At 37.9% G+C, this 25420-nt stretch overlaps 1 protein-coding gene across 10 annotated transcripts in view; it reads left to right on the forward strand.

Moving 5' to 3' along the window:
• The window catches only part of LOC129779830 (potassium voltage-gated channel protein Shaw-like), a 268655-nt gene extending 244760 nt beyond the window's left edge, over nucleotides 1-23895 (forward strand). For 9 of the 10 annotated variants that reach the window (XM_055787554.1, XM_055787546.1, XM_055787555.1 and 6 more), the window contains one exon: nucleotides 22497-23895. In XM_055787554.1, the coding sequence (XP_055643529.1) occupies nucleotides 22497-22774 (278 nt within the window). In that variant the 3' untranslated portion in view covers nucleotides 22775-23895. The remainder of the gene's footprint in view (nucleotides 1-22496) is intronic. The other variant, XR_008743781.1, reaches the window with a different exon arrangement.
• Nucleotides 23896-25420: the final 1525 nt, after the last annotated feature.

Raw genomic sequence — 25420 nt, forward strand, 5'->3', positions numbered from 1 at the left:
GAAATCGATCAAATCACATACACCCCTTTCATTCTAAGCCCCTCAAATGTCTTCAAAACGAAAACATGTCTCCACATCTTCTTCTTCGTCTTCAATGGCACTAACGTTCCTAGAGGAACTTCGCCGTCTCAACGTAGTATTACTTGCGTCATTTTTATTAGTACTTAGTTGAGAATTCTATGCCAAATAACACGCCTTGAATGCATTCTGAGTGGCAAGCTCTAGAATACGCGTGATCACAGTGCAAGTCGGAGGAAATTTCTTTGACGAAAAATTCCCCCGACCAGAACGGGAATCGAACCCGAACACCCGGCATGTTAGTTATGACGCTAACCACTCGGCCACGGGAGCACAACATGTCTTCACATCTGACATCTATATTATGTGCTCAGAGAATGTAGGAAAAAAAGAGCGCGGACTGGAGAATTAACGCACGAATACTGGGAGAACACGATCACCCGAGAAACGGTTTCTTCTCTCCGCTGGTGGGCATGAAGTAAATAGATTGATCTCTCATTCATACAAGCTGTTTCTCTGAGAGAAATAGCTTATGAGCATATTACACTTCTGCTGGGCCATTTAACACCGTATGATTAGAAAATATAAAATTTGGGCGTCTCACAAAATAAAATTCGTAGCACTTTTGTTATTCATTATCTAAAATACAGAGCGATTACAGATGACTGAGGGTTAACTAATCTACGTACTGACGTAGTTGTTACCTTAATTTTTAAGAGTACAGTCAAGATAAATCCATTCTCGTTTAGGGGGTGCGTATTACACACTTATCCAATACATCGGGCAAACTGAATGCGGCTTAAGGTGAAGGTGGAAGCTAGCCATTGTAGTGGTATAGGTAAAACCACGTGTAAAAATGGGGTAATAGTGTTTGTGAGAGAAGTGCAAAGCACATGTAAATAGATCAATTCACTTATCAGACTGTGTGGCGCTTCATTGACACGAGTCTTTGAATACATTTGAAAAAAAAAAATAACAATTCAATACTGAAGTTAAATGTATGAACGATATGTTCCGATGAACCAAGCCAATTGCAAACATAAATATATAGAATGGGTATTTTTGCATATGAAGTAAAATTCTGACTATACGCGAGCGTAACATGAACAAATTTATAACACATGCGAATTGGGGCTCTTTTGATATTAACAAGTTCTACCGCATAGTAACTCGATGCTGATAATTCCTCAATATTTTCCTTCGTTGGTCGTATTGTTTTCACATATTCACGTTGGAGATCCTTAACCCTTCTCTTCGTTGGCTGAGAAAGCATAGGCAGCCGTGGCAGTGTTCCGAGCTCTGCAATACAATTTTCTTACCCAATATTAAAGTTGCTAAAACTTACATTATAGACCCATTAAACGTAAAAATAATGATTGTATTGATATCAACACTATTTTATTCTATTGATTTTCATGACATGAAAGGCTATGACTCAGGAATAACATTTTATTGAGTGGTTTTGATAGCTGTTTCGATGATGTTGTCTGGCATCAGTGTCTAAAAAATAAACAAATGCTTTCACCAATACAAACAAAACCATTGCCGAAGATTGAAAAATGAAAATTTAACTTTCAGAGCACTTGCTCGAGTTTTCCTACGTTTTTCACTATACAGTGCGACAGCAGATGAAAATTTAATATCTTGTGAGTAATCGATTAGATTTTGGTTGATATTACTTCATGGGAAGTGTGCGGAAACGATAATTTTCTTCACATAGTTTCGCGCAATTATTGATTTTCGGGCGAGGGGTGAGGGACGGAGATGAAAGAAATGAGCGCCATTGTGGCAGCCATTTGTGGCTAGCTTCCACCTTCACCTTAAGTTGAAACTATTACCGAAACTGTTCGTCTGCCATGATAATTGAGGGGCTTAGAAAGAAAGGGGTGTAAGTGATTTGATCGATTTCTATACATCGACTCTCTCTCTCTTTTGGTCATACCTAAGCTGCAAATACATTCCCAGCTGTATTTGACAATGTGGAAGATAGGTCAGAACCTCATCTATCGTATTCTATAGCAAACTTAAATTGGAACGTTTCTGCAGTAGAGTTATTAACTAAATAAAAAGTTGAGTGAGAGAAATCGATCAAGTCACTTACACTCCTTACATTCTGAGCCCCTCAATTTCTTTCGGGATACAGATCTATACCCAAACTAGCGTTGCTAGAAAGCATTTCATTTTCGGCCAATAAAATTTGTGCAGTTTATGGACCCGATACAGTTTCCATTTCCACCGCACAACGATGGTTTCAACGTTTTCGTTCTGGTGTAGAGATTGTCGAAGATGCGCCACGCTCCGGAAGGCCTGTCGTCTAAAATTGCGACAAAATCGCTGAATTAGCCAAGAAAGATCGGCATAGTAGCAGCCGTAGTATCGGCCAAGAGCTGGGGATAAGTCATCAAACCGTTATTAACCATTTGAAGAAGCTTGGATTCACAAAGAAGCTCGATGTATGGGTGCCACACACGTTGACGCAAAAAAACATCTTTGACCGTATCGACGCATGTGAATCGCTGCTGAATCGCAACAAAATCGACCCGTTTCTGAAGCGGATGGTGACTGGCGATGAAAAGTGGGTCACTTACGACAACGTGAAGCGCAAACGGTCGTGGTCGAAGCCCGCTGAAGCGGCTCAGACGGTGGCCAAGCCCTCATTAACGGCCAGGAAGGTTCTGCTGTGTGTTTGGTTGGATTGTCAAGGAATAATCTATTATGAGCTGCTTCCCTATGGCCAAACGCTCAATTCGGACCTGTACTGCCAACAACTGGACCGCTTGAAGGTAGCACTCATGAAGAAGAGGCCATCTTTGATAAACAGAGGCCGCATTGTCTTCCATCAGGACAACGCCAGGCCACACACTTCTTTGGTGACGCGCCAAAAGCTCCGGGAGCTCGGATGGGAGGTTCTTTTGCATCCGCCGTATAGTCCGGACCTTGCACCAAGTGACTACCACCTGTTTTTGTCCATGGCGAACGAGCTAGGTAGTCAGAAGTTAGCCACAAAAGAGGCCTGTGAAAATTGGCTATCCGAGTTTTTTGCCAATAAGGAAGCGAGCTTCTATAACAGGGGTATTATGAAGTTGGCATCTCTTTGGGAACAAGTCATCGAACAAAACGGCGCATATTTGACTTAAAACAGATGATTGTAACTAATTTTATGAACAAATGAAAATTCAAAAAAAAAATACCGCAGGACTTTTTTGACAGCCTAATATAACATCTCATTACAAATTGAAGTTGGAAAGTTTTTTCTATTTTACTCTTAAAAAATACTTTCCAGCATGAAGGAGATCTATATCCATCTCGGTCTGGGCCGTGTAGGGTAACACGGGGTGAGTTGGACATACGGGGTGATTTTTACCACCCCTTTATCTCAAAAAGTACGGCTCAACTTGGATTTTTTATAATGCCATCTCCTTCTATTGTTGAACCGTATGTAAATAACGTAAAAAAACTTTGGTAAAATTCGACAAGTGGAAGGAAACGGTTGCATGAGCACAACAAGCAATTTGATTGTCAAAAAATGTGAGTTTTCCGATCGTGGTTTTAAGATTTTTCCCGCTGATTAAACAAACTTTTCGTGTGTTGTGCAGTAAAGTTCTGTTCGTCTACAGAAGAGGAACAATTTGATGCAGCGAAACTGTCAGTTTGATAACGATAAATGGAACTAATTGCATTTTAATTTTTGCATGTTGTGTGGGGTGACATGGACACGTTTCTGTGGGGTGAATTGGTCCTACAGGTTTGAGGCTTTTCTTTGGTCTAATTGATTCCAGATACCGCTGAATTACAAAAAAGGATGGGCAGACAACGTTGGAAGAAGGGAGAGCTTGAAACAGCAACGCAGGCCATCAAGAACGGATTTTCTTTGACCAAGCATCGAAAGTGTTTGAAAATGCTCGAAAAACAGTGAAAAAATCCATGCAGTCTCAATCCAATTTTTCTGGTCTGGAATCTGGCCAAGACACCTGGTATCGATCCTAGAATACTGTTACTGTTTGTAACATTATCCCAAAACACTTTACATAAACATAAGTATGGTTGTTTCGATGAAACACACACTGGACCAAATCACCCCGCATCAAATTTTAATGTCCAAAAATCATCTCTTTTATTTTATGATATATTTGATAATTTGAAGCTTGATATAATGATTAAACATTATTGATTGAGAGAAAATAAGTGTAGCTCAGTATACAATGTGACATTTTTCATTTAGACTGTATTGGTTTGGAAATATTAGGCGATTTGCTTTGGTGGTCCAAATTCCCTCCTTTTCCTCTACATATGTGACAAAGTAATGCGTGCTTATTTGAAACGTGTCTCTTGTTTTGCTCGCTCGTATTAATCTTATATTGCCGTACCATATATATTATGCAAATGCTTACCAGTATTTGAGAGTCATGACATTTACTGTTATTTTTAGTCTCATTTTATCAATCTCATATATGGATCGACTTATTGCTATAAATAATCGATTTCAAGAAAATAAAAATAATAATGCAGATGGTGAAGAAAATTATTTTTGTGTCTCGCAAAGCTCTTAAAAATTCAGGAAAAAAATACGCAACATGTAGAAGACACATACGAACGCATTTAAATAAAAATTAGAGCAGAAGTGGGTCTGAAAGTTATATTTTTTTTTCAAAATTTCGAAATGCCAGAAAATATATATAAAATATTTGTGCAGCGTATTTTTTTTATTATTATATTTTTGATGAAAAAATTGTATTTATCGATACATCTTAGTAAGATGTACTTTCAGTACTTTTTTTCTTATTTTTGTCCCAAAGCTATTGAGAATAGCGTGAAAAAAACCAAAAGGTGCATTTTTCACGATAGATCCTATAGTGTACCATATAAGGACTCAAATATATGGTACTACTAGCAAAATGTTTTATTTAGTACCCTATACAATATTTTCCAATCAGCTGGTGATTTGGTTTGGGGCACTTGTTACTCCCTTACCCGGCCAGGCCCTTTCGAAAAATCGGCTTGAAAAAACAGCTAAACGTTTCAATATGAAACGTTCACAGATGTTTAGGGAATACACTAGGCTAAAAATTTGCTTGAAAACGTTAGAACATACTGTGGTATATACTGCATTAATTTTGTAAAGCACTATAAAAATTCTGTTTTTGGCATTTTTTTTGAAATCGATGCAAAAAATGTATATAATTTTTTTAAATAAATTTGAGCATTTATAGTCCCTTTCATGAAAAAAGTTGACGATCACATGCCACACGTCCAAATGGTTCGCCAAACGAGCACTTTTTGACCGAATAATGGTACACTGCTCTTACTGCTCCGGTGTTTGTTTAACCACTTTTTGCTTTTTATAGATCTTTAGACCGCCTTTTGAATATTCAAAATTTTACATTTACAACTTTTCGGTCCAATTCGGGATTACTTGGTCCGGGTTTTCGTCCACTTCTGCTGAGATCCTCGAAAGAACGCTCATTACCAAACTTTGCGACGATTCGTTTAACACTTTCTGGACAAACTTTTAATTTTTTTTATGCTATTTTGTGGTAAGTAACACCCCTGTCGGTGCACCAATTGTGCAGAATTTTTTTATTAGTTTCCAAAAATTATTAGTTATCAATTCGCTACATTTCGAAAACAACTTTATGACCGCGACTAAATGACTTGTATTTCGATTTTTGACATGTAAACAAAGTTCTAATTATACGACAAAAAAAAGTTCATGATGACACAAAAAAAAAATATTTCATTTACCGGTTTACGGATGTTAGTAAGTTACAGTTTCAAAATTACTGACTAGAACCCCAAATCACAGAACCGAAAAAACAGCTAATCGCAATTTTTTCATGAATTCCATTAAAAAGTTATTGAAAACGATCCCATTCAACTCTCCTATTTTGAATGAAAATTATTTCCAAAACAAAACAAAAGTCTGATGATATCGCTATCCGCCAAACAGCGTCGTTTTTACTAACAAGATCCCAACCCACCACTGCCTTAATGGGCACGATCTGCCTGCAGTTCTGCTCTTATAGCTCACGTGTTAACCATTAGTGTGGCATCATGGCGTTGCTTCGACCCTTCACCTCCAACAGTGTCTTCCCTGTTCTAACGACCACAAGAGTGGAAAACCGAGAAAACTCATGCGATAACCATTTCAATTAACGTTCCCGTTGACGCGGGAAGGGTAATTTTCTCACGTTGGCGCTGGCGATTACATTCCCTGGCATCGGAGTCACCACCGCATGTTGCTTCCCTACTCAGCGTGAGATTTTGCTAAGTATTCAGCACGAGTCATCATTACCCACCAGCGTAGAATTTCTCCCACGCTTAAGGTTGCTGCTCGGGAAATGAGATTGAGTCGTTAATAATGTTATTTGCCACCTCTAAAATGCAAGAATAGATCACCCTTGCTTATGAGCGCTCTTTGGTTTGATGGTTTAGAAAATATATATCTGCCAAATCAAACATTTCCGTCCAGGTGATAAAGAGCGCTTTTCAAGATTGAAAATGAAATGTCTGCATATTCATGAAAAATGCTTCAACGTCAAACAGCAACGAGAACACGAAATCATTTCACCACTTTTTGTTCCTACTGTGCTCCAACACACATTTCACTAATTGTCGCTTAACTTGTACAAACAGTCCTGCCTTTCTCGAGCGTACTTTTTTCCCGGAGGTTTGCGTTCTTGTGCACGAGCCTTCTGCACCAACAAAGTATTCACCAACCACCGCGCGACCTACTTTGCTTGCAAGCCGTTTCACCCGCAAATGATTTCGCGAAACGCTGCCCATTAGCAGCATAACAGCATCCTACTGGCAGCGGCGCTATGTATATATGCATCTGCATTGCAGCTAGTCGCATGGCTGGCTTCACTGGTAGCCTTGAAGAAACCAACTGTGGGTATCAGTTGGTGGAGGGGACGGTACAGGTCCGACCCAAAATGACGTACAACCGGCCATCCGTTTAAAATCTCGTTCATATTGTTTCCAGCCAGCATTGTTATGACATTGTTTCCGGCTGCTGGTATCTCGCTTGAAATGATTCTGAGGAATGTCCATTCCAGCGAACTTCTCATTGCAGTCAGTCAAATACGACTGAATGAGCAATTCATCTCTCAGCAACTTTCAGATGACCTTTTGACATCACCGATCAACGAAGTGTAGCAAACCATCCGAACTATTTTTATTGCTTCCAATTTCTCAAACTGGCGAAACAACCCGACGATCCGAACAACACTTATTTCCCATGTTCTGGACGCTAAACTATGTCAGCATCCCCACTGTTTCCGCTGAGATAATCATGGCACGATGCTCCTTGTTTCCATCTGTTTAAACTTTTCCACCATATCCGTTCGCCATTCCCCACCTCACTCACTCACACACAGCCTCTTTCTTCAACGAATGAAGTGGCCGCTTTGCGAATCCAAGACAAGGAAGACCTAAAACAAATGATGCGAACAATAACGCTTAAATGGGCGTCGATTTTCCTCCCAGACCAGAGCATCCTTCCCGCCCCCACACATACACACATCCGCACATAACTCCCGTCGTGATGACACAAAAAGGGTTTATTTTATAAGGGGGGAAAAACGTGACAAAAGTGTAGTGTGAAAATCTCTCCAGTGATTTCATTTTATCTCGCTTACGTGTCCTCTGCGAGGGGAGGTGAAGAAAAGCTCAGCAACAATCGTAAATAGGTTTCTTTTTTTTTATTTATTTCTTTTCAGAGACAAGAGGGAACGGTTTAACGCTTTGATTGCTTGCGGGTTTTTTTTCTCTTGTTATTGCTGTTGGTACTTTATTTTATTTTTTGTGTGGTTTGTGCAGTAACTCCATTGTTCTTCGAACGAGATCTGACCAATCGTAACTCATTTCTTGATTCGTTATGGTCAACCCACAGTGCTAATTTTTTTCAAGTGTCAACGTTTATTTTCCTTAATATGATAACACTTTAGATCAGGTTTTCTCAAAGTGGTCAATATCGACCCCCTGGGGTCGATTTCGGTGTTCCAGGGGTCGACGGAAACGAAAATTGATTTTGGGGGTCGATGGGGTCTGAATATCGACCCCTATAAAATAACACAAGTTCTTATTTGAAATATTTAAGATGCTCCATAAGTTGTGTTACGTGAACCATCCTGTTATAAGAGTGACCAGGGTTGCCACATTTGACCCTGTAAAATTTTCTGAAAAAATCTGTACATCCGTATTTTTAGCAAAAAAAAATGTATCAAAAAACTAACGGAAAAAATGGGATGAAATGCTTATTTTCATTTTGAATTTATTACTCTTATTCATGGTTTGCTTAAGTTGTATCAATACAAAAAAATTTAATCAAAAAAATGTTTTCTCATAATAAGTTGTATGATGTTTATACATGGTTTTGTTGAACTTTGCTCTTCTTAAATATTCCGTCAATTTCATCCTTAACGCTCCTCATTGAGCCGATACATAGTTCTTTGCTTTCAAAATAGAGTCTATCATTGTGCAAACCAACCGATTTTATAAATTTGTTTTGTTGGCATTATGAAGCGAGAATATTTACTCAACACACACTCTTGAATGTGGAATTATCAAGAAGTGTCACAAGAATATCCTTAGCAGGAATGGAGAAGTGAGGTGACATTTCATACGGTTCAATTTTTTTTATGAATCAAGGCACTTATATTCATGACTCAACGATAAAAAAAACAAAATTTATTAGTAAGAAGGTAGACAGAGAAAATTAACTGTAATTAATTTTGAATTCAAATTTGAATTATATAATATCTTCAAATACTGTATCTTTGCAAAAAATCAGTAATTCTGTATATAACGATTCTGTATTTGGCGAAAAATCTGTAATATACAGAATATTATGTAAATGTGGCAACCCTGAGAATGACTAATATCATTGTACAAAATATCATTGGTGTACATTTTAAAAACTCAACAAGACGATGAGTGTGCACAAGATGGAAATAAAAAAGTACAAAAAGTAAAAGATGACCAATTCGGCAAATAAAAACGTGAACAGGATTGTACAAGAAAATATATTTGAACGTACGAGTCCTTCAAGGACTCGTAGCAAAAAATCTGAACCCTAGATCACATCAGTCTTTACTATATGTTATTAGTGCTATCAAAAACTTTCGATGCAATTCTTTGAATACTCGATTATTTGCTAAGCTATATGAGAAAAATGACGAAATCTTTGCTCGGTTACTTCTACACGCTGGAGTTCGCTGACCACATAACATAGCAAGATTTACAGCTTTTTTGAATTTGTGTTTCAGCTGCAGGGTGACGATTCCAACTTGATTGAAACAATATCCATAAAATCGACTCTTCTGATAAAACTTTCAAAACAAAATTGAAGCAGCACAGAATATTCACAGTTTCCGCATTTATCAAAATTATCACAAAAGCTTCAAGACCATGTTATATTATCATATGTCACTCACTTGGACGCATTACACAAGGATTTTACTAAAATGTTTTTAAATCTTCAAAATTTTCAAATTTCTCAATGGATAATAAAGCAGTAGGGGAAATCAGGGTAAAACCGGCACCCTAAAGATTTTCACATATTCCCAATATCTACCATGCGTTTTCGATTTCAAATCGTTACAGAACTTCTCTTCAACTTTTTATGAACCATTCTATAGTATCTGTTGATCATTTTTTGAGTAGAAATCGAATTTTGATAGAATACAAAAATTGATGTTTTCAAGTGAAATAAATGGAATTTCGGGTGAGATCGATACCTTTAACACGTTCGTCGCCCAATGCGCTGTTTTTAAGTTTCTCGCGAGGTCCAAATTGCGGATGATTTATTAAATGAAGACCAAACATAGTTTGTAGACAACTTTGACATGATCTAGTGGAATTTCTTTCTATTTGAAGACGAATTGACAACAATAGCACATGCCAAAGTCATATTATACGGGTTTCGCAAAAAACTCCAGTACAAAACTTCTGTACTATAAATTGATAAAAAGTATAGTATAAACATTATTTTAATATGATTATGATTTTATTATTTTTCTACATATCCTATACTTACATTTAGGTGCCAATGCAGTCAAATTGCTTTTGAAAATCCTATTAAATTTGAACCAGAAAAGTGTCACCCATATCTGGGTGACGGGGCGACGAAAGGGTTAAAGAAAAGAATGAAAACTTGTTACAATAATTTCAAATTATTAAGTACTATGTACAATTAGTCGAACATCCACGTGAAATGTGCCGCTGAACGTTGAACGGTATCTCATGAGCTCTGCCAGGCTTTTTTGTTGACATGCCCGATTCAACGTTGGTTTTGGCTGTTTTATCAGGTCAGCTCAGTCGTTTTGTCTTTTGAATATAAACACAAGGCATCAACAAAAAGTAGGAAAGCATTTTTCATGACTGTGAATCACAAACCAGGTGTCGGTTACCCCGAATGGACTCGAAATTTAAAAACAATGTTTTCGAGCATTGATAAGCAACTACGCCACCTACCGTCTCACAAACTGCACTGAACAACGATCAACGATGAATGAGGCTCATAAAAGTATCGAATTTTCCTAAGTTTTCCGACTTAAACACTTAAATTCCACGAGCGAAATTATACATGGGCTTTAGGGTTCTGTGCTTTTGTTTGTTTTGACAGCCGAGCGACTTCCGCAGCTGTGGGGTGACTCAAAACGTAAGAAATAACAAGTGTGTACAGGGGACATGGGGAAATTTTCAAAAAAATGCTTCTAACAGATAAAATCAGGGGGTGTCGGTTTTACCCACAGTGTCAGTTTTCCCCTGATTTCCCCTATTATATAACATCCATGGAATGAGCCAAGGTGATAATGCAAGACAAGTTGATTATCATATGCACAGATGAGGCAGGAGTACAACCAAGATTATCATATGTTCTAGTTACATTGAAAAACAGTAACCTGCGATGTGAGACATTGCTGAATAAATTTTCGTTTTTCCATCATCATACTTTGTCGAAAAAGGCTTCATTATGGTTACAAACAACGCGAAACCGAAGGAACCATTTGAAAATGTTTCGAACGTAAAGATTTAAGGCTTTTACTAATCAATATTGAACCGTATTTTGATATTTTGGTAGTTGTGGATGGATTGGTTTGAGATTTGAATGTTTTTATAGTTTGTGAGTAATTTTTATTAGCATTATTTATTAAACTTGCTATTTATTAAATTTTATCTCTATTTATTTTGTTGAATATGGAAAATATTTTTTTTCTGTATTAGAGTGATTTTCAATACTTTTGGCTGGTTTGTCACATTACTTCCATTTTTTCACAAATATGTCGGGAGTGTGAATTGAAATCGTAACCGTTTGCGTGAGAGGTTACCACTACGCCAGATCGCAAAATAATGTCATTTAACCAACTGCAATGCTTTCAAACTGATAACTGTTCAGTAAGGAAAAAAATAGATATGATTTTCAAAGAAATTTGGCTATGGGGGTGTACGGTATGACTTAATTCTGGAAAAGGGGTCTCTTACCCAAAACAGTTTGAGAACCTCTGCTTTAGATGTAAGAGAAAACATTGAACTCAGACTAAGCTCGACATAGAATAAGACAGAAATCGCAAGTCAGTGTTTCGTCCTTTCAGATATTTTGTAAAAATAAAATGATTTCAGTGCAGATTTTTGATAATTTTTTTCACGACAAAAATAGCATGTTAAGTGGTAAAACTCTGGTAATAAAATATAAAATCAACTATCTCACCTCTGAAAAAAAAAGTGTGAGGTATCTAGGACACGACCGCTTATTTTCGACGTAGAACTACGCAATTATATTATGCAATCCACTTGTTTACAACTTCGATTATTACTTTAGAATGCATCGAAATTTTTGAAATAGATTATGTTCTTCGTTACAAATAAATTTGACGTCCTTTTACGTTTGATATGATACCTAGGACTACCGAAATATGTGAACGGAAAAAGTTTCAAACGATCATTGCATTTTACACTTCCCTCTGAAATTATTGCATATCTCATGCTTACGTAGTTCTCGAACCGCGAAAGTTCATTCACCTCTGGTGTCTGAAATGACGATTTTCCCAGGCTTCGCAGTTTAAAAGTACGTTTTAGGGAAACATATTACTGTTGTGCAGAGCGAGTACAAAACACAAAAAAATACACCGACTTGCATGTATTTGGGCACATTGATTTTGAAGTCCGTGGTAGGAAAACACAGCTCAGTGGGAAAAAAATACCCCCGACTTGCATATTTTGATAAAGCGGATTCTCCCAGGCACATTGATTTTGAAGTCTTTGTTGGGGAAACCGTAGATCGGGTCAAACAAAACTTGACAGTTAGGGCGTTTAGATAACGCTTTTACATTTTACAGCTATTCAATTGTTCATCTCATGAAAAATAACATTTTATTAACCCCTTAGTACCCAGCCTATGAAATGTAATACGCAAAAATGCTCGTTTTTGAAAAACTTTTTTTGATGAAACTAAAGTGTTAAGCGCATTTTAAATGATACCACATGACAATTTAAGAGTGTTTTTTGACGTAGAACTACGTCTTTCATTAGGGGTGCCAAATCAGAAAACAGGTCACGTTTTTATGAAATAAAGTTAAGGTTAATAACTATTTTTGCTGCGAACGGATTTTAACGATTTGCATACCAATCGAATCGGAAATTTTCTAGGATTTGTTTGATATGCTATACATTTCTATCCCATAGTCTGTATATGGTTGAAATTGAGGAAAATTGGAAACAATCTCATTTCCCCATACATTTGTTCTGTCCATTTATTTGCTTTCCCGAACAGAGCTGTCAATATCAAGCAACTTCTCGACGAACAACGAAGGGGAAATTGTAAGATTTAAAGTCTCCGTGAACAAAGGAAAAGAAGAATAACGAAGGGAAATATTTGCCTAGAGTATAAACAGTGGATCTCGCTGAGGCAAATGTTCATTCTTCTTGAGAACACCGTTGCTGAGCGAGCTGGACCGCGAAGGATCGAGTGCTTTTCTCAAGGCAATTGGGGTGGAGGAGTAATATGAGGAATGAGTACAGTTTTCGAAGGACATTTTTGAAGGCTATAGACGAATGAACTGAAGAAGTTTAAAGTGTCTTTAATTCAACAACGGAAGGAAAGGGAAAGAAGCAATGAACATCGCCTGTTCTTCCTTCTTTTGCGCCATCACATGTATTCGTTTCTGACTGAACTGTGGACGCAACCAAGATACTCACTCGCTGATGTTTCTGGCATTGCAATAATTGCATCAAACTGACGCCGTTGCATTAATGTTTTGAGCTACACAATTGTATAGGGAATCGTCAAGCTGGGCATTAGCTAACCGAGAAAATAAATGTTCTGGAATTGTGTCTGTGATTTGCTTTAGCGTGCCAGTAGCACAACATTCTCCACCAATGATGACAGCTACGCTAATCGAGACCAGCAATATTAACAGTAAGGGCTTCTGTTGAGAAGAGCGTAAAACGGAGATAAGTGTGTATATTTAGTTGCTTAAAGCCATCGATATATGGGTATTTGTGTGCGCACGTGCGTGCTTCATAACTCGTACGCAAAAATAGTGCATCTTCGCTACGCTGAAACCCCATTTGTATCTCCTCCCGTGCGCATTGGTGGTGCAAATTATGCCGCAGTTAACATTGTTTGTTTTCCGTCATCATAAAGGCTTCGTTGGTGCCTTTGACAATGCATCAATGCATTGAACTGACCCTATAGCGAAGCAGGCGTTAAGGTTGTGGAACTACCAAGGATCTTGAATGTTGTGCTGGAATGTGTTAAGCTATTTAGGTTCGCGTGCCAGACGCAAAACTGCCTTCAACTAGGATTTGCACTAATCTTGATCATAATGAAGCAATGCTGCTCTTTTCGAGGTTGTTGAGATTAACAGAAAGAGATTATTTCGTTTATTTAGTCACCATGGAAGTAAATGTTGTAAATGTTGTTCTTGGACACAACCTCTTATAATTTTTTGTATCAGTGTCATTTTATCTGTTATTTCTGTTGTTTTGTTGAGTATTGAACCTTGCAAAGTTCGAGTTTAATGGAATCGCAAAAGTAAACATAAATTTATCAAAGTTTTACCTCTTAAAGGATTCTAAATTGCTCAAATCTGTGACACAACACTACTAGATGAGTGTAAACAATGGTATCTAGCAAAAAGTACGAAGAAAATTATGAAACCCCAAAAAAATCTATGTTTACTTTTGAGCGTATGAAATTTCATACGCTGTGCAACTACGGTATATTTTTTCTCAATAGGATATATCAGCTTCCCGATAATCCGGAGGAGCTGTACAATTATCTGATTGATTTGGACGAATAAGCTTTCGAAAATCTAGTGTCAACAAATGATATTGACTTTGTCATCGTGCCCCCAGCGATGTGGATGCTGGAGATAGTGACTCGGAGGACGGCAAACAAGTGAATGTCGAGAGCAACATTGAACGAGGCCGATCACAAGAATGCTCCTCGGGCAGCAGCAAGAAGCGGAGAGCTAGACACTGGGAAAAAATGACCTTAAATTCGGATGAGTGACATAAATCCAGCAAGGCTCGAGTTCATGCAGATCAAGCCTAAACACTCGAAGTCATCGGAAGTTAGGTTTGACGGAATAAATCATTTCATTAATACGAATCCAACTGGTACCCAACGAAGGTGTGCGTATTGCAACCGATATACGACGTATATTTGCTTGAATTGTGATGTGGGTTTGCACCCTTCGGAGTGCTTTTTCCGGTACCTTACTCAGTCATACTAAATACGATACACTGCCGTTCTACGCATAACTGTACTATGTTCTATGCAATCCATATGAACCGTGGGACAATTATGTGTAGAACGGCAGTACACAAAAGTGCTAATAAACCATGAAAATGGTTGTTGAAGTTGAATTTTATGAAATAAAACCGTTTTGTTCGATATTCAAATGATTTCCATTTTTGAAACTGTAAAAATGAAATTTCATACGTCAGATATCTCAACTTCCAAAGAACCTCCAAACCAAAATATTGCGTTTCCACCCCGTTTCGGGACAAACCTAGATGGACTAAAAAGTTTCATGCCAGTTGGATCAAGTTCTTATACACCTGGGCAGTAATGGGTTAATTGTGATAGACGCGTAGAAATATTTCCTATCAATTGACGCAAATATCTTTCCGATCTGTTAAGAAATGTTATAAGCATTCGAAATACGGGTAGCGTTAACACACAAATCGACAGAACGAATCTATGGGAAAAAAGAGAACTGTTTAGAGATTAGCGAATTGTAATGTATATCAAACAAATGTTAGAAAATTTCCGATTCGATTGGTATGCTAATCATGAAAATTCGTTCACAGTGAAAATAGTTATTAACGTTAACTTTATTTCATAAAAACGTGACCTGTTTTCTGATTTGGCACGTAGTTCTACGTCAAAAAAAACGCATAATTTCACTTAAGCAATATTTCATGTCTGAATTTTTCAGAGTGCAGCTTCTATCCCAAAATGAAAATAATTCATCAGTTATCGAATGCAAAATTGAATAAATTTGATAACGAAGTAGTTTCCTGAACAGATAACATGAATCCCCCAACAAAGGTTTCGCATTCTACATGAGAAAATCGTGTATTCAAGATGAATCAAGTAGTGCACTGTTAATAATTTACGCAAATTCACGAATTCAAACTTCTTCATTGTTACAAATCCCCACATCAAAGTCAAATGCAGAGTAATCTTGCTTCGGGCAACCCCAGCAACAAATAATTATTCCGCATGAGTGCAGACAGGCAGTACAACTATGTGCGACTGCGTATCCATACTATTCGCACAGAAGCAAGAAAAAAGTAACAAAGTTGTTGAATAATTCAGGCCCAAATCTCTCACGTGCCCCCCGGTGAAAAACCGGTGGTAAAATCAAACACACTTCGGATCCTAAAACGTAGCCAGCATATTCATGTACGAAAGCACACATTCCACATTTGTATATTATATCAGGAAATCTGAGGCTTGCTTTGGGGCAGGTCCGGGAGATAACGGCAAGTGCTGAGAGTACCGACCGAGCAATTATTGACTATTCATGCATAACGAATATCAAGTTTATGTTCTGTTCGAAAGCATGAGGAGAGCATTCTAGACAAAATTTAAAAAATATTGTTATCCAAGTGTTCCGTTTGCAGAAAGATACTCGATGAATAAACGGTTGCCACTCTGCACCATACGAAGAGCCGAGTGTTCAATTCGACCCAAGTGGGCCAAATAAAATATTAAATTTGTCTGCACAATTAAACTTGAACTGAGACAACAACATCTAGGATATTATATTTCTACAGCAAAGTCAGTTGGAAGGGTTCCACTGTTTCCGTGCTCCGGGAGTTTTTCGGCACAGACTGTACGAGGCATTAATTGCATTAGGAAACAAGTCTTCTCAATTATTTCTCCGCTGTTTTGTTTTGCGTCATGTCCCCGGGAACATGAGTTTCCCTCCCACTCGAGCCAGAGCACTCGTGGAAATGTGCTCAAAAGTGTTGCTCCTCATTTTCAGTTTTAATTTGGAGTGAGCTAGTGAAACTATCATCCACTTTAGGCTTCACACCGAGGAGGCGAAAGTTGAAATTGTATCCACGAAGCGTGACTGCAATTTGATCAAACCAATTAGGAGTTGTGCTGCCGACAACGGAACGGAAAATGTGGTTGTTGAAATTGTAAGTCAGAATTGTTTTTCAGATCATATTTCAGTGCATCGAATTTGAAGTGCGTGGCACCATGGAATCTAAGATATCGATTCACGTTGATTGCTTGCCGTAAATGTATATCATTATGTTAGGTTTTTGTTGTTGTTGTTGTTGTTGTATGCCCACAATCGTGCGAATGGGCCAGTAAATAAAAACCGAACGAAAGCTGGAGGAGTGAGTGAACATGTGTCTCCTTCGAGTGGAAAAATGTGCCCTTGTGTGGGAGGAAAAAGCGGGAGGCTATTAAACATTAATAGCGATTGCAAATTTACGACCAGCAGAGAGCAACCCGCTGCTGGTACGAGGGGGTAGATGATGGCCTTGTTTTTTGTTTCGCTGTGTTAAGGATTCTCTCGTGAACTTGGCGCGCTCGGAGATTTATTGGATTTTGATTATACCCCGGTAATGGAAAATCGAAACCGATGGTGCAACTTTTTTCGTCGGACTGAACGCTTTCAGTTTTTGAGCAACGATTTGCTTGACATTATACAAAGTGCGACACGAAGTGAACACAAATTCAAATGACATGACCTATTGACGACTGCTTGCTTTGAAGAGAAGCTTGCTTCCATGACGTTCTATTAAAATTTCATTGAAAAATATATATATTTTTTAATTCTATTAAAATTTCATGATTCGTGGGTCGAGTTTTGTATTGGAAGTGATGGTTAAAATATTTATGTAGTTTAAGGAGCCAACCATAGGTTTTGTTCAAATCTCATGATATATTTATCGATACTTCGACGAATATGCTTATGGTGATCAGTTTTTCTCCTTTAGAAAAACATATCAAATGGCCTGGGCGTCCCGATGATTAGCGTAAAACCAGAAATGATAAACAATCTGTTAGCGTTGAACTCGTGGTGCTACGGGTGCCACGTACGATTAATTCACTTTTGTGGAAACGTGTTTATGACTCTGCGAATATTTGTCGAGCACAAGTTAGTACCATAAAAGGCCTATGCTTATTGCTGCACTGAAAATATACACAGAAGAAGATAATAATAAGATAATAAGATAATAATAATAATAAGAATTTCCAGAAGTAACTGATACACTTTTAGACTTTCCGAGAGTAACGAGAGTAACTGATTAACTGATTATTTATTTCAAAATTCATCGAGTATACACGAGTTATACACACGTGATTATACATTTTTTGCTATCTTCCTTCTCTTTCTCTCCTAACGATGCATATAGGCCTATTTACCACGCGCGATGCAATATGTTTTCTATTTACATTATATACTTTATACACATATACTTTCGCTTTCTATTGAAGCCTGATTCTAGAAATTTCCTTCGCGCTGCGTGCTGGAGAATTGCATCACGTTCTATTGAGATTGCATCATGCAATATGTATTGTAATAAATAGCTTCTGTATGATTCATCGCGAAGCAAAGAATACCGACAATAAGATATGTTCTCTCTAGAATTCTGTGGAATTGTGATGTTCTCGAATTTTCTTTTTTAACCGTAACACAATCGAAGCTCGAAGAAACTGTTCAGATTCGTTGCATTCAAAGCAATATTGATAGTGGAGACGAGCCAAGTAGAATTCCCGTATCAGTAACTAGCTGTGCATTCCATCTTCCAAATGGATCTATGTTTCATGTTCAAAAAGCAACGCCGTTTCCAAATTATTTCAATTTTCATTCAGTAACTCAATATTGTTACAGTTTTACTCAAAATTTTAGATGAAACAAATCTTTGCCCACTCCGGAATATGATCGATCACAGTAAATGCCGATTCATCTTCAATCTGGATTTCCGATTCACCTTTTGTCGGTAGCGCAAGTCAAAACCTTTTCCGCCATAGTTCGGAGAATTTTCAAAGGGTGTTCAAGGCATTTTAAAATATTTTATTATTTTCCAAATCCTTATGGGCCATTTTGCATTGAGTGTCTAGATGACTTTCGAAGTGCTTGCGGGGAAAAATGACATCAGACAACTCACGATACATTGATTTCCAACTATGGAATCAAGCTCAAATCTCAACTATAAAAGTTGATTTTTTCTTGAGACCCATTTTTGGCTCTAAATTGACCCCTATGCAAAATTACGCTACTTAGAAGGATTTAATTGCATTCATTTGAAAGATGAGAAAATTTCCTGTTGTGGAACATTTGAAATAGTGAAAGATAGCAATAGGAATAACATTGTGGTGTCGAGGAAGGAATTGTAGAAGGGTTGGAGAGCTTAAATTTTGTTGATAGAGATAATCAAGTTTATTTTTATAATATTTATAAAAAAATAAAAAAACCTTTGAAAAACGACAAATTTGAAGTATTTTTTAACTTCTAAAAGGTACTTTAATCCATTAATTCAAATGTTTTACAACTGCATTATATGCGAAATTTTCTGGAAAAAATAAAATATTGGGTCAACTGATTCAAGTTTGAAGACGAGTGGTGCATGGATCAGTTCATGCAAATGTAAACATTAATTCCTATAAATTGACGGAATTCCAATACTTTGAAAAATTCTACCTTTTCGAGAAAAGTAATGCGAGAAAATAGTTTTACACGAACTTCTGCATGAAAAATTATACAGACATTATTATCCTAAGACTAACTGTTCTCGAGAAAGAACAAAATCTATAGAAAATTATATTTGATGAAAAAACCATATGTGTTATATCATGAAGACTTAACCATTATGGAATCCTTTATTTTTTATAGATTTGTGCTATGAACGTCTATACATAGCCCGCAACTATGAAATTAGAGGATCATACAAAATAGTTCTGTCGCTCTCAGTTTACATGAGTTATTTTCAGAATATAGATTTCAGTGAAGAAGTTCAATGATATTAGTAAAATAATAATATAATAAATATGGAATACTCAGGATGGGCGGAATGTTTTAAAATTCTTGAATATGGATCAGCTTTTATTTATTTTAGAATGTATCGGTGATTATACTTGAAAAAATATTTATTTTTCGTGTCCACGTGGACATAGTCTATACCCCCTCGCCCCTCTCCGTGGACAAGCGTGGACATTTTCATACCCCCTACCCCCCCTAAAATTGTCCACGTGGTATGTGGACAGCCCCTTGCTAATTTGTTAGATAGAACGAATTATTGCACGCAATTGTGTGTTACATACATACAACCACTGTTTTGCGATAAAGAACAAAATTACCACTTTCCACGAAAATCTGAGAACCACTATATCGGTTTGGCATGGAATGGCTGTATATAGATTCATACAAATTCGGTTCATTCTGCACCCCTAAAATCGTGTACCGGGGGCGGTCCGCCTCCTCCGCACTCCCAGTCGACGCCACTGCATCTTCTAATGAGCATATACACTAGGATGCCGATGAATGTATGGGAAAAAATCATTTTCAAAAACTAAAATTTCAAAAACTTACCCTATACAAAATGATCACCACCTCCAACAAACACCCTATGCCGAATTTCAGCTCAATCGGACTTAAGGGAGAGTGGCGCAAAACGGTCAAAGTTTGAGTTTTTTTGAAAATCGAAAAATCACCCAAGGAAACCGGAAGTGTGCATTCTGGGACTTAGTTCGTTTTCGGAGTACGAAAAGAATAGGATGGTTTTGGGTGCCAATAAAAATAGTTATTTCGATTTTTCATTCGGAACTTGCTACGAAATATTGATTTGCACGATAATATACCCTATACAAAATTTTTGCTTTGTTGCTTTGTTAAAATTTGAGTCTTTTGAAAACCGAAAAATCACCGGAAATCGAGTTTTTCAAAAAACATTTTTGCTGCCAAATGTCTTAAAATTGCATTACTCGTCGAGATTTACAGATTATATTTACAGGCATCAACATTTTTTTTTTCGAAAACCCCGATTTCCTTTACTCCCCCCTTGGGTGATTTTTCGATTTTCAAAAAACACAAACTTTGACCGCTTTGCGCCACTGTCTCTTAAGTCCGATTAAGCTGAAATTCGGCATAGGGTGTTTTTTCGAGTTTTTTCGACATTTTTTATGAGGTAACTTTTTGAAATTAGAGATGACAATTTTTATTGGCACAAGTTGGTGTACATTTTGTTGTTGATTTGACTGTATTTGCAACATTGATTAGGTAGTTGCATTTGTTGTGCTTCCGTTATTTTTACAATTGTTTGTCCTCAAACAACTATTTGCTGAGGACTGGCCAGTTTCCCGTTTGGACATGATACACATTATGCCCCTGTCTAGTTCGGTTCTGGTTGAAAGAATCCAAATTGCTCCGTAGTTATTTTTAATAGTTGGCTTGTTAATTAAAATTGACTCTATTGTTACCTCTCATACTATTGTTTTGGCTGTATTCATTTTCACGAGTATACTCGTAGTTTGTCATTGTTCGGTTCGACCGAAAACTCATATTTCGGAAATCATCTATGTGTATTCCACGTCCAGTCCAGGGAACCAGAAGTCCTGACGATGAATTTATGAAATGAAGTCGTTTCTACACGTGACGCATAAATATTCTGTATTGCTTTCTGAATCGAATCAAATTCATTGGCGCTCAATAAAATTCCCTTCCGATTCAGATATTGATGTGTTCTTTGGTTCTTATTTATTATCGGCAAACTAAACCTGCTTTCCCATTTACCATTCAATAAAAATTACAAAAATGGCTTTCGCTTCGTTTAACCTTGTACCCATGCCACTTACGACTGATATACACCACCCACACACCGGACACTGCAACATTGTTTCACGCAGCGGATAGACATTGCAAAACACACGCCACCCGATTTCAGCAAAAAAAAATCGAGAAAAGCGCAATAACTCCCAATCAATTTGGGACGAGCAACACGAGGCACGAAAACACGAAGAAATCCTTCCGACTTATGTAGGACACAATACGTGACTTTACTGCTGACACTGGCGAAGCGCCAACGGCGAGGCAGCGGCGGCGGATTGCGGATTGTCATCCGGGGCACTTTCTCGGAACCCAACAGATATCGCGTGAGGGGAAAGCAAAAGGTACTGCCATTTAGCGGAGGAAAGATTCTACCTTTCGCAAGCGGACCGGAGTGGTTCAAGTTCCTGTATGTGCCCGGAGACACGGAAAATGAGATAACGAATGATGGCGGTGAAAAAAAACCTGGATGGATACTAGCAGCAATATCGCAATGGAAACGGAACAAGGTCGGGGCAGTTGGTGGCGACCGGAGGCAATAAATCTTTTTGAGCGTAAATCTCAGCGGTGGTAGTTCTGTAGGGTCCTGGGATGTTTCACCAACGATTCGCGCCTCATCGGATCCGAAATGGGTGTAAATTTGTTTACTTAATGAGCTGGCTCATACAGGTGTCACAATTATAACTCGCTGTTTTCTTTGTGTTTTTAATTAAGTACAACAATAATTTTGATTTATTTAATTATTGCACGAACCTTCTCGGAGAAAGAAGAAATATGAGTAGATAATATTTTCAGATATAATTACAAATGTACGCCATCGATGTTCAATTAAGTAGAATATTTCATCAGAATGGATCAAAAGATGCAACCATTTTGTGTGTCTGTATTTATTTGAATAAATGTACGCCACTTCTACTAAATATAGTTCGGAATCACACAATTCCCCAATGGAAAAATAGACACAACACTTAGAAAGTATCATCGCTGTTAGTAAACATAGCAATGTTCACAATTAGACAAGTAGTACACAATGCACCTTGCATGGTATCTCTCGAACCCAACGTCGTGAGTTTTGAAATGGTTCCTTCATTTACTGTATGTTCTTTGGATGGATAGCGATCGGAGGTGTTTGATCGATAGCCTAATAAAGATCTTTTTCCTCTTCACCGCACACAGGTCCCATCGGGGCGAGCATCGTGGCCATGTGTCCCAAAAACGTCGGTCTGCACACAAATCCTGCCCTGGCCATGTGCAAGCCAACGTTCGACGTTCGTCCTCCGGCGATCATAACGGCCGGCACCAACAGCACCATGGCAAACTCCGGGGGTCCACAGATACTCCTGCCACGTGACGCCAGCGGAAAGCTGAACAACAATAACAACAACAGCAGCACTGTCAACGCGAATGGTAACGCTGCCCTTAACACCGTTACCGCGAACAACACCAACTCATAGGAAAGTGCACATGATCTGTGAGGAAGCCAACAGAAAAAAAATGTATTTTACGCTAGATAGCTAAGTCTAAACTGGATGTGTAGATTTTTAACGCTTAGCTTTTTACAATGGAGACGTTGTCGTTAGCTTTCTGTAAATATAAATAGTTGTAAATATTTTTAAAAACTTTAATCTCTGCATCATGTTTTCACTTCGCTGAACCAGTTTGTATGCGCAGAATAAAACAATGAATCATCGAATACATGGTTTACTGAAAACCTGAAAACCTAACCGAACTCGCTACTCACAACAAAAACATATTCTTATGGCAGCTCAATTAGAGTTTAATCAAACAAATAATCGTTATTCTGTTCGGGTCCATGGAAAGGCCGGAAGCCCAACTCAAGACCTAACCTAATTGCCACTGACTTCGTACGTTCGCTTTGAAGACAAAAGTACAAAACATTCATCCACCAAATGAGTCTATCCGATCAGAACACGGCTTTCATTCCCAGGTTTCCCATTGAATCATTAATTTTTACGGGTCTAGTAGATTACTCCGGGTACCGGTTTCGCGAGGCGCATATCACATCCACACACACATATGAAAAGGACCAAAACAGTCGGACTTTGTATTTCTGATATTTTTACTAGCTAAGATTAGGCGGTGGAAACCCAGCAGCTTGTGTGCGCGATTCTCCATAGGGGAAAAACTTTGGTTTGTACATTGGACGTTATTTTGAAACACATCGTTTTCGAAAATCGAAGAAAAAAGCATTCAATGTGATATAAGTAGAATAACTGAGCAAAACGAAAGCTATGTTGTTTGGATCAACAATAACAACAAAATATCAGCACTCTGAACAAAGTTAAAGCTAAGAGAATAAAGCAGCAAAACAACAAACACAAGTTTGTTCTTCAAATTTTAACGTGTTAGTCCAGAATAAAAAGCTATCGCAGAAGTAAATGGAAATAAACGAACGAGGAGAGATGATATACTTACACTAGCTTAAGTGCTTCACAGCGTAATATTTCTTGATCTGATGGTATGAGAATCAAAACGGAGAGATTCAGGTCAACCGATTGCACCGTTTGATAATTTTTCCAGTTAAAAATAAACCACTTTTATTTTGAAAAGTCTACATGGATTTATTTTTTCAGAAAAAACAGTGTCCGAAATATGTTTCATTTTCGTCCGTACGAATTATCCTATGTTTTCGTGAGCTGCCAATGAAGATCTGCGTCCGCTCACTTAAAAGTTGTAAAATCCTATTCTTAACAACAAAATGATCAATCAAAATAATCATTCATCGCCGACGACTTCAAGTGATCCGTCGTATACAATGCATTTTCCCGTTATCTTGATCGAAAAACCATGAACTTTGATTTTTCGTTCCCGCCTAGGTGATTTATTTTATCTCGCGCTGTTCGTCTTCTTTTTCTTCTTCAATGGCACTAATATTCCTAGAGGAACTTCGCCGTCTCAACGTTGTATTACTTGCGTCATTTTTATTAGTACTAAGTTGAGATTTCTATGCCAAATAACACGCCTTGAATGCATTCTGAGTGGCAGTTCTAGAATACGCGTGACCACAGTGCAAGTCGGAGGAAATTTCTTTGACAAAAAATTCCCCCGACCAGAACGGGAATCGAACCCGAATACCCGGCATGTTAGTTGTGACGCTAACCACTCGGCCACGGGAGCACCGTACTGTTCGTACGTGGATTGAATAAAGTGCCCAACGAAAAATCAGTGAGAGAAAGAGAATTCATCTCAATAAAGCCAGCCTTCAATTTTCGCCATCTCATTTGTGCCGAGCGCCCAGCACACGATCAGCCGATGGAGAAGTAATAATTTTGAAGATTAAATAGATTTGAGATTTCATTATCATATTGTACAACCGCCTCATAAATATGACAGAAAGCGGAGGGGTGTCTCCTGATATGGAGATGTCTGACTCTGAAGTTGTTCTGAGATGTCTGACACCCATTTAGTTGTTCAAACTGGAAAATCGCTCAAGCGCACTCTCACTTCGGAAGATTCTTCTTCCCTGGGGTCAGTTGTATTTCCGTTCCAAAATTCCATTCGACCAAACAAACCGCGAATTGTCGTGACTTATCGGAAGCACGCAAACGAGACTGTTGTCGGCCAGAGATTTACCGTAGAATATCGTTTTTACGTTCCCCCTCTCGTGTAGTTGAATTTGAGGGTGTAATTTCCGAAACTGGCATGACGTACGAATATCTTACGAGCAAAGGTGTTGACCATTTTAAAAAAACCGGAAGTGGGTCATATCTGTGATATGACCGCGGGGTTAACTTAGGACTATCGTTGGTTTAGTGACCATTTTTTTGAAGCTGCATCTGAATCAATTCTCAATTAATGAATGAATGAATGAATATTTGGCTGAATTCGAAAACGAGAGCGTTACGTTGGAGGCACAAGGTTCCGAGCCTCAATAACTCTTTTTCGACCGCACGAAGTGACATGATTATCACTTCGTTCGAATAATAAAATGACTAATGATAGAGTCGAATGAACTGAAGAAGTTTTAAGTCTCGATAATCCAAAAGAACGAAAACAAATTATTGAAATCACAAAAATCTATAAATATGGGCACCTGCTTGAAATTTCATCTCTCAGTCATGATTAATATGCGAGTGATG

This window comes from Toxorhynchites rutilus, chromosome 3 (genome assembly GCF_029784135.1).
Source record: "Toxorhynchites rutilus septentrionalis strain SRP chromosome 3, ASM2978413v1, whole genome shotgun sequence".
NCBI lineage: Eukaryota > Metazoa > Arthropoda > Insecta > Diptera > Culicidae > Toxorhynchites > Toxorhynchites rutilus.